Source organism: Octopus bimaculoides, chromosome 5 (assembly GCF_046866305.1).
Source record: "Octopus bimaculoides isolate indiv1 chromosome 5, ASM4686630v1, whole genome shotgun sequence".
NCBI lineage: Eukaryota > Metazoa > Mollusca > Cephalopoda > Octopoda > Octopodidae > Octopus > Octopus bimaculoides.
Window position 1 is genome coordinate 101,205,299 of NC_142932.1, and position 11,772 is coordinate 101,217,070.

An 11,772-nucleotide genomic window follows, 5' to 3' on the forward strand; every position below is an offset into this window, starting at 1 on the left:
CATATATATAAATACATACATGTATAAGTATATATAAATACATACATACATATATATACAAATACATACATACATTTATATACAAATTATACTTACATTTATGTATATATATATATATATATATATATATATATATATATATATATATAAATACATACATATAAATACATACATATAAATAAATGCATACATATAAATACATACATATATATAAATGTATGCATATATGTATAAATATATACATATATATATGAATATATACATACATATATATAAATATATACATACATATATATAAATATATACATGCATACATATAAATATATACATGCATATATATAAATATATACATGCATATATATAAATATATACATGCATGTATACATACATATAAAAATATACATATATATATATATATACCGATCTGCGATATATATATATATATTTCTCTCTCTCTCTCTCTCTCTCTCTCTCTCTCTCTCTCTATATATATATATATATATATATATATATATATATATATATATTTATACACATACATATACATACACATATATATATAGACATACATATATACATATATATACAGGGTCCGCCATAAGTAACTATATTCCTTCTTTTACTTGTAACTTTGTTGATACTTATTCAATTTTACTATTTCCTATGTCATTTGAAAGCTGAAATCTTATATTTTTATTTCCTTTTTTCCCCTTATTTCAGATATACTGTTATAACGATTATGTCCACCCGATTAACAAAAGAGCAAAAGATTGCGGTTTTGAAATGGTTCTGCACAAAGTTATCAGGCTATGCTACAGAAGCTGCTTTTGCCGTTATTACAACAGCAGGATGGAGCAGAGGGTCTGAGCTTTCAGCAGTATGGGGCAGAGGGTCTGTACTTTCAGCAGGACGGGGCACCGGCACATGCTACGCTTGTGCGAGACTGGCTGGATGCCAACCTTCCCTGTCGATGGATTGGCAGGCGAGGACCGCTCGAGGGGCCATCTCGTTCGCCGGATTTGACCTCAGCCGATTTTTTCCTGTGGAGCATTCTCAAAGAGAAAGTCTACTCAACAAAGACCCGCAACATTGCTGAACTTAAGGAACAAATTCCAGCTGCCAGATAACTTTGTGCAGAAACCTTTCAAAACCCCAATCTTTTGCTCTTTTGTTAATCGGGTGGACATAATATCGATATAACAGTATATCTAAAATAGGGAAAAAAAGAAAAAGAAATATAAGATTTCAACTTTCAAATGACATATGAAATAGAAAAATTGAATAAGTATCAACAAAGTTACAAGCAAAAGAGTATATATAGTTACTTATGGCGGACACTGTATATATACATACATCTATACATACATCTATATATATATATATATATATATATATATATATATATATATATATATATATATATATATATATATATATATGTATATATATGTATATATATGTATGTATATATATGCATGTATATATATGTATGTATATATATATATGTATATATATATATGTATGTATGCATGTATATATATATATATATATGTATGTATATGTATCTATATGTCTGTATATATATATATGTATATATATTAGATATATATGTGTATATGCACATTTAAAAACATACATTGATAAATACAAAGTAATTTAATAAATTGAAATTGGAAAACACACTCAAGAGAAGTATGCAGGTTGATCTTTTAAGAAAAGTAGTCAGAAAGAGAGATTCGAAAAGAGTCAGATAGAGTGTGAATATATATGTATGCATATATGCATACATATATATATAAATATATACATGCATATATAAATACATACATACATTCATACATATATAAATACATATATATATAAATACATATAAATACATGCACATATATAAACCATACATATATTCATATATATATATATATATACATATATATATATATATATATATATATATATATACACATACACATATATAAATACATACATATATCTATATATAAATAAATAAAATACATACCATCATATAAGTATATATATATACATATATATATATATGTATATATATGTATATATATGTATGTATATATATGCATGTATATATATGTATGTATATATATGTATGTATATATATATATGTATGTATGTATGTATGTATGTATGTATATATATATATATATGTATGTATATGTATCTATATGTCTGTATATATATATATGTATATATATTAGATATATATGTGTATATGCACATTTAAAAACATACATTGATAAATACAAAGTAATTTAATAAATTGAAATTGGAAAACACACTCAAGAGAAGTATGCAGGTTGATCTTTTAAGAAAAGTAGTCAGAAAGAGAGATTCGAAAAGAGTCAGATAGAGTGTGAAATAGAGAGTTTAAAATAGACTGATAGAGAAATAAATTGTGTTAGAAAGAGAATTATAGGGTAAGGTGAGAGAGAGAGAGAGAGAGAGAGAGAGAGAGAGAGAGAGAGAGAGAGAGAGAGAGAGAGAGAGAGAGAGAGAGAGAGAGAGAGAGAAAGAGAAAGAGAGAAAAGAGGGATAAAGAGAATGAGAAAAGAGAAAGAAGTCGGGTGATGGTGAAAATAACTGAAATGGTGACCAAGTACTACAGCAGAAAGAATGTTTCTGGTCAACAAAGTTCTGGACAACCAGGAATCCTTTACGATTCTTTATATTCGGTTGTCTCACAGAAAATTTTGTATTTGTAAGGTAACAATAATATGTTTCAGAAGTGTTAGAGAACTGATTTATTTAATCAAAGTATGATCCATGTTCATTTATGACGTTTACCCAAAGTTTCTCTATCTCATGTATTCCAACTTTAAAAAAAAATTCATCTTTTGTTGTAATAAACTGTCCGAATGCTTCAATTATCTCTTCTCTATTTAAGAATGTTTTATTGCTTATGAAAAGTTCAAAATGCTTAAATAAGTGATGATCAGTGGGAGAGATATCAGGGGAATAGGGTGGATGTTGCAAAATCTCATAATTTAGGCTTGAGGAGTGTGAGGATGTGCATTGTCGTGGAGCAAAATTGGGCCATCTCTATTCACTAGTCTGGGTTGCTTCTTTTTCAAATTCTCATGCATACAATCAATTTCCTGGCAATACGATGTTGCTGTTACTGTTTTTCCTTATTGCAAAAATGAATAATGAACAACTCCCTTTGTAGACCACCATACAGTGACCGCTAACATTTTAGGGTGCAATGGTGGGTTTGAGTAGTGTTTAGGTGACTCCCCTGCATCTAATCATTTCCCTGTTCTACTGTTGTCAATGAGTATCCATTTCTCATTGCAAGTAATGATTTGATGCAAAAATGGTCTTTTTCCAGTCCAGAAAGCAATAAGGAGCACACTGGTGCTCCTTTTTCAATCGTGTTCAGTTGATGTGGAACAAACCTATCGGTTTTCTTGACTTCCAATTTTTTACAGGTGTCCAAAAACAGTTGTGTTAGATTTTGGAGTTCTGATGAAAGTTTTCGAACCTTTGTTCTCGGATTTTGATGCTGATTTTGGCCTACTCCTTGGTTTATTTTCAAGGCTATCATCTCCTGAACGAGAGCTTTAGAACCATTTCTGAACAGTTCTGATGTCAACAAAGCCATTACCAAAAACCCGCATGATATTCCGCGGAGCTTCTGCGGCAGAGTAACTCAGTTTGTACTCATATGAGAAAATCACTCAACATAGTTTGGTTGTTATCCTTTTCATAAGGTCTGTGGGTATGAATTTTGTATACCAATATTGTTGGGAAGAAAAAGATTCAAGATTAAATGCACGGTATACATAATTGAGATTTTAAATGACTAAAATAACAAGTAATTAAAAATGCGACGTTTTATGTGAAACAACCTAATTCTTCCATTGTTGTTTACTTCTATGCCTTGATGCATTTCACCTTTTGTCCCTTTACTTTCATGCAAAATAACATACTAAATAATCTCTGTATATCTAAGGCGAACCTCCCCCTAAAACACCGAAAACACTACCTTACAGATAGCATGTTCCCGCTAAAATGTAGATGGTTTTGGCTGATTCAGTCGTCTATAACTCAGAATTAGTCCATGTAAGATATTATACTATTGCATTGAGTACTTCTCCTTCATTATTTTCAACAGATAATATATATATATATATATATTACCTGTGTATACACATAAAAACGTAATACACTATAAATAATTCAAGACTTTGCATAATGCCGCATATTTTAGGCTATGGTTAAATCCATTTATTTAATCCTAGTATTTGCTTAGTATTTACTTATATCGAATTATTATGCATGAGAGGTAAATTGTGATTCAAAACGATTTGAACCCAGAACCTAGATTGGCAGTGCGAGGCATTTTACCTGGTATTTCACCGCTTCTGTTACAACACTTAAGTATTAAGTTGCTTAGACTAGAGTCGATCTTAATATTGTAACTACTATCTCATTGTTTGTTTTTAAAGAAATCAAGTTGCAGTGAGAAGCGAGAAGTTCAGTATTTCGATCTCTTGCCCTTTAAGGGCGAGCAGAGAAAAACAGAAATTGCAAGGAAAGATGTGGTAGATGTGGGTAGGAGGTATGAAATCCAAGAGAAAATCATGAAGAAGCTCAAAATATGAATGAAGATGAAAGTGAAAGAGGGAGAGCGAGAGAAGAGATAGAAGTGAGGAAGGAGAAGAAAAATGAGAGCATTGTTCAGCGATAAAGAAAAGTAATCGACAAACTAAATATATGTACCTTTAAACCGAAGTCTTTCACTGCGTCTCCGGCACCACAGAAGGACAGCCACGGCAGCAACTAGAATGAGGACAATTCCTGTGCACAGGGGTAACATGACATATATCTTCTCATAGAATTTACCTTCTTTACGATGTACCACAAATAATGGGCGGATTGTACCTAAGTAAAAAGGTAATGTGAATCCATGGTTACTTTCAATGCAAAACTATTTTCACTATTACAATTCATACATATAATCATGTAAATAGTTTAGGCGCATGCACCAGCATACATAGATACGGATACAATCTTGCATATAAATTCAGATGTAAATTTGTACACCCTCATGCGCATAATTACCATCAACACTACTATTATTGAACTCAATATCTACACAGTGTGTTTATACATATCTCTGTGAGTGTCTCTTATATAACTTCAGATACATCAATAAATCGATGTTATTGTACGGATTAACATGATCTTCAAGTGTCTAAATATGAGTAATGTCATTGAAAATATGTTTCCAAAAATGGTTTAAAAGAAAATATAATTGAAACGTAAAATTCGTAAGTTCTTACTTCCGCTGTAAGTAAGTGTTCCAAAGTTAAATAAACTTTCTGTGGAACCTGCTTCGTTGTGTGCAGTCAATTTCATCCAATACCATGTGGCTGAGCGTAGGTCTCGAACCGTAAAAGACGTCTGAAAATTAGAAATATTAAAGTTATGGAAGGGGCAATCTCCGAATGACAAAATTATATTTGTTATGTTGGAACAAGAAATGTATTACTTGATGCGATAATAAAGTCGAAAACCTTATAGAAATCAAATATTCTATGTTCTCACCAGTTATATGTATATAACTAAATACAATGTATCTCTAAAGTAGTCTAATTTAATATTAATTTTTCCGGTCAGCCAAATGAAGATGTGCAATGGTAAAAGCGGTGTTAATTTTTTTTTTTTTTTTTTTTTGCGTTTGGCAGTGCTACCAAAATTGGTGAAGGAAAACAGATGAAGAAATCATGATCGTGACTTTCCTCAGACTAGATTCCTGGTTCGAATGCTTCGAACAGAATGGACTCGGCTAAAGGCATCAAAGCGTCAGGTGGTGGCTTACGCTTTTGATCATACATATTGGGCTAAAAATAGTCTCGGATCCATTATGTTTTAGAAAAGATAGGAGGATTGCAATATGAATGCCTTTGCGCTCAGAATGTACTGAGATTTATCTATTGTACAAGCAATTAATAATCGATTTTACTAAAGGCACATAGCTTGAAATTTGTGGGGAGAAGTTAGTCAATTATATCGATCACAGTGTGTAACTGGTACTTATTTCATCGACCACGAAAGGATGAAAGGCGAAGTCGACCACGGCGGAATTTGAACGCAGACAAATACTGCTAAGCATTTTGGCCTGCGTGCTAACGATGCTAAAAGCAGTTAATAATATTGTACCTTCTGTATGATCTTGATGAAAAATAATATCTTACCATATTTCCATCAACGTTATTTGAAACTTCCACCCATTCAGTATGTCCATTCATTCGATATTTCACTGTGTAGAATTTGATAGGACATCCACCCGAACTCCAGGCTGAGAGATCCAGTTGCACAAATGTTGAGTTTACAGATTTCAATATTAATTCTTGTGCAGGCATTACAGGAGCTTTTAAGGTGAAAATATTTAAAAGGAATCAGTTTTTCGCCGATTGTTACTCAAAGAAAACTAATAAATTTTTTTTTTAATGTTTGAGAAAGGCACGAATTGATAGAGAGATGGAAAATGAGAGAGAGAGAGAGAGAGAGAGAGAGAGAGAGAGAGAAAGAGAGAGAGAGAGAGAGAGAGAGAGAGAAAGAGAGAGAGAGAGAGAGAGAGAGAGAGAGAGAGGGCGGAGAAAGAAAAATAGAACACAAAATGATCAGTTACTAAATAAGATTTTTCTCCATAATTTACATTTAAGTAACATCTATAGAGAAATAAACCATAAATCAATAGATTATATGAGTGCGATTGAAAGTTCACAGGATATAGGAGGTGCAAGCCTGATCTATAGTCTATAAACTTAATTCTCAAATGACCAAATATATAATTAGATATCTCACCAAATATCACGAATCATTGTAGTTTAATTAATAAATGTTTTAACTTGCATCTTTGAGTTCAAATCCTTCGAAATATTACCGTTACTTGGCTAATAACTTTACAGATATACATCTACATGAAGACAAAGTTTAGGACTCACCATAGAATTAAGCTAAAGAACTTGTTCTATGGTAGACGACTGGCTTACATTAATGCACCTCTTACAGTTATTCAAATCTTTGAGTCAGAAACTAAAAATAGGGCAACTTACAAGAACCGTTGGTTTTGGCATTGATCTGTGTGCTGTCACCACTAACGCCAATTATATTAAAAGAGTTGACAATAAATCGGTATCCTGTTCCACATTGCAATCCTTTGAATATGTATGTACGGCTTATGGAATCAGCTTTCAAAGACTGCCATTCTCCGTGTTCTTTTTTGAATTTGACATAGAATCCTGAAAGATTAATTTAGTAATGAGAATCATAAAAGTGACTATTGGATAGCGTTCGAACTAGCTTCTCAGAAAGAACTAGAACCTGTAAAAACAATAGAGGTTAAATTAATTTACCTTTAATTTTACTTCCTCCATTGTGTCTAGATTTCCAATTAACCTGGATGGTAGATGATGTTGATGAAGCCAACACTAATATTGGTTCTAGAGGTACAACTAGATGAAAGACAACATAGGGTTTAAAAGTCAAAGATTAAAACAGACTTGCAAAAATTTATGGTGAAAAGTGAACGTGAGCGTATTTCAGGAAATAGCAGTTGATATCATTCAATTGCTGCCGCATTTTATTTACACACATATACATACTAAGTCCAAGAATGAAGGTGATGATATTACGCGTATTCTTCCATTACATCGTCTCCACAATATATAGTTCAGACACGTCTTGAATATAAATGATAATGAAATATTATAACATCTTAAATGTGATCCTTCTTCATTTCTGTCACTTCATTATTTTGGAGCGAGCACACACACACACACACACACACACACACACACACACACACACACACACACACACACACGCACACGCACACACACACACAAACACACACACACACACACACACACACACACACACACACACACACACACACACACACACACACACACACACACACACACACACACACACACACACACAGCGAGTCTAAAATAATGTTTTATCTCCGCGGCTGTTCTGACCTACCCGTTTACAACACATACACATTGAATTTCGGGGAAGTCACAAGCTCAAATGAATATACTGGACTATAAGAATTGAAAACCTTCCCTTCTGTTTGTTAATTTAGACGGATAAGGAACACATACTCTCATCCGTATACTATGTGTGTGAGTGAGCATGTGAATGGGGAGGAACAATATACATATAAATTCCTATGCTTATTTTATATTATTTTAAGATCATTGCTTATAAGCGGATACTTATAGATATCGACATGCAAGCTACAAGCTACACAGAAAAATATATGATTATATACGTCCATATTCAATGGTGGAGTATACACAAAGATCATATATATATATATATATATATATATATATATATATATATATATATTTGTATGCAGTCAACTGGAGATTCATTTTGCACCCGGTTCGAATCAGGCGCGTTGTGTTTATGAGCCATAAAATGGTGAAATATCGGTATCCATCACTGTGAACGGGATTAGCGGCCGAGATGTCCCACAAGTTTATAATTTTCAGGTATTTTAAAACCCAGTGCTTTGAGGGAGTCACCTCAACCGTGCTACGCCGTAGTGTAGCGGTGAACAAACAAAACGCATACACTGGGTGTGAGCGGTCGATAGTATTTTACACACACACACACACACACACACACACACACACACACACACACACACGCATACATATATGTATACGTTTATGAATTTGTATTGCAAGATCTCTGATGTGAAAACGTGTGTTGAAACAGATATCGTTATATTTTGGGATGGTTAATTTTTTGTTTTGCCACTTCAACACAGGTACCATATATTCGTTCTTCACTCGTTTGCTATTTTTCTTATTTTATCTTGTGTCCATTATCTGCAAATCTTTCGTCACATATCTATTAACTCTTCCGTGACCCTTTCCATCCACGTGTATCCTCTTGTTCCGCTTGATCCATTCTGACCTTCTATGACGTGTATCCTTATCTCTGCGTATGCGTCTGTATCTGTGTGAGTGTGCGCGCGAGAATACACATCATACGACAGAATGGAATAAGCGAGACAGGAGGATACACCTGGATGCCAAGGGTCGCTGAAGAGGTCACATATGTGTGATGAAATATTTCCAGACAATGGACGGAAAATAAAATAAGAACAGTAATAAACGAGAGGAAAGCGAATATGTAGTGCGTTTGTGTATGTGAAAAAAAAAAAATTGACCATCCTGAAATATATCAATATATATATATATATATACATATAGTTGAAATTTATAGGAAAACAAAAAACGAAGACATGTGTATGAACAACAAGCAAGTGTATTAGTTTGACGCTCGGGAAAATTAAAAAAAAGTCTTTTACGTTTCGAGCTTACGCTCTTGAGCAGAAAGGAATAAGAGAAAATAAACAGACAGAAAATGCAAAAAACAAAACAAAAAAACTTGCAGATTTCAGCGGTCCATATATAGGTAAAAAGCTTGCTTTCCAACCACATAGTTCTGGGTTCAGTCCCACTGTGGTACCTTGGACAAGGGTTTTCTACTATAGCCTCGGGCTAACCAAAGTCTTGCGAGTGGATTTTGCAGACGGAAACTGAAAGAAGCCCGTCGTGTATATATATTGTATGTTTGTGTGTCTGTATTTGTCCCCGCAATATCACTTGACAACCGATGTTGGTTTGTTTATGCGCCCGAATTCTAGCGGTTCGGCAAAAGAGACCGATTGAATAAGTACTAGGCTTACAAAGAATAGATCCTGAGATCGATTTGTTCGACTAAAAGCGATGCTCCAGCATGGCCGCAATCAAATGACTGAAACAAGTAGAAGAAAAAATATGTGTGTGTGCGCGCGCGCGCGCGCGCGTGTGTGTGTGTGTGCGGGTGTGAAGTGCTTGAGTGCTCGCTTCTGTGTTTGTGTTTCATTATGAGTATAGGTGGACGTGTTAAAACGAGTATTAGTCTTATTGCCTAGTATGGGACTATGATGGCAAAGTACAATGTTTGAATATTATACTTAGGCATCTTTAACCAATCTTAAGATTCAGTATTTCGAGAAAAGTAGAATAAATTATGCAAAAACAGTCCACATACCTGGATTTTTCTGTTTCACTGTTTTTAAATAAAGAAAAATATAAACGCAATTAATTCTTATGTATACCGAATAAAACCACAAGAATAAAACCAAAACAAATTAAAGAAATAATAGGCGTATATATATATATATGTAAATATATAAAAATAAAAAGATAAAGAGAGCAATGGTAAGGTTGGAGAAGTATTTTATGGATAGAGTCTTACAGCTGTTTCTGGGAAGATCCAGTACTTCCCTTCATCGGAGACAGAAAAAATAAAGTAATCTATTATTATATCCATAGGCGGATATTTTTAGTATGAAGTGGTAAAGAGTGTGATGTGCTGAAAAAAGAGAAAACAGTACTTGAAGTGTAGTTTCATTCCAGTAGTAAATATCCGTGTAGAAATCCGTGTAAAGTAATCCTTGTGGGGATCCGAAATTTCTCTTTTTTCAGCACATCACACTCTTTACCACTTCATACTAAAAATATCCGCCTATGGATATAATAATAGATTACTTTATTTTTTCTGTCTCCGATGAAGGGAAGTACTGGATCTTCCCAGAAATAGCTGTAAGACTCTATCCATAAAATACTTCTCCAACCTTACCATTGCTCTCTTTATCTTTTTATTTTTATATATTTACATATACACACGCTAATACACGACTTATAATACCCAATCCTGTTCATACAACGACTGGGGCAAACTAGTCGGTATACAGCACTTACTCGGTATTACCTGTATCCTCTTGGGCTTGGTTAAATCCAATACCCTCCTCAACCTTATATATATATAAATATATATATATATATATATATATATATATATAGGCCTATTAATTATACACATAATGAATGGGAAATACCTAAGAGAGTCACATCTGGACACCTTATTAAAGCTATAGCTTTAACTAAAATATAGTCCACAATATTGACTGGATAACGGGTAAGGAGCTAGAAACATCGATATTTGGAATCCTGCTAGATGGCGACACTGGACAGATAAGGTACCTTTACACCTTTTTAACCATAAGAGAAAATTTTCTTAATGGTAACTGCAGTGAATATGTCTTTTAGTATTTGAAATATGTCACAAATATATTTTAACCAACCTAAACTTTGCCTATACATGTATATATATCTATAATACAAATAATATGTGAGTATATGCATATATACGTACATGTATGTACATATCTACATCTACATGTATATATAGATGCATATCTGGGTACAGGACGTCAGAAGAGAACGTGGACAAAATGAGAAGCAGAACATAAACAGAGCACAGAAAACACACAGGCTACATAGAGAACATTTCCTTCATCAGCTGCCACTATTCTAAAACTAAGTGTTTCGAAGATGTGTATGTGTGTGTGTGTGTGTGAGCGAGAGAAAGAGAGACTGCAGAGTGTGTGTGTGTGTGTATAAGAGAAATAAGACAAGGTAGAAAATGCTAAAATGATTTTTTCACGAAGTACATTTTAGTAGCGGTTTCCATCTTTTTTGACTTTTTCAACTAAGAGTAAAATAAGAACAATTAAATTGGAGAAAAAAAATTAAATGAAATGTTTTGTAGATATTTTCATAGCCTTTGGATAGGTATTTAAAAAAAATTTCTATAATCAGTTATACAGCATGTTTGATTTAAATGAATCCCTATAATTATATATGCTGTGTATATACA

General features: G+C 33.0%; 1 protein-coding gene across 12 annotated transcripts in view; it reads right to left on the reverse strand.

Moving 5' to 3' along the window:
* LOC106868349 (cell adhesion molecule Dscam1) overlaps nt 1-11,772 on the reverse strand; it is a 298,293-nt gene that overhangs the window by 26,055 nt on the left and 260,466 nt on the right. For all 12 annotated transcript variants that reach the window (XM_089352798.1, XM_089352792.1, XM_089352796.1 and 9 more), the window contains 6 exons: nt 10,102-10,119; nt 7,395-7,493; nt 7,095-7,280; nt 6,231-6,406; nt 5,316-5,436; nt 4,753-4,914 (listed from right to left, as the gene is read on the reverse strand). In XM_089352798.1, the coding sequence (XP_089208924.1) occupies nt 4,753-4,914; nt 5,316-5,436; nt 6,231-6,406; nt 7,095-7,280; nt 7,395-7,493; nt 10,102-10,119 (762 nt within the window). The remainder of the gene's footprint in view (nt 1-4,752; nt 4,915-5,315; nt 5,437-6,230; nt 6,407-7,094; nt 7,281-7,394; nt 7,494-10,101; nt 10,120-11,772) is intronic.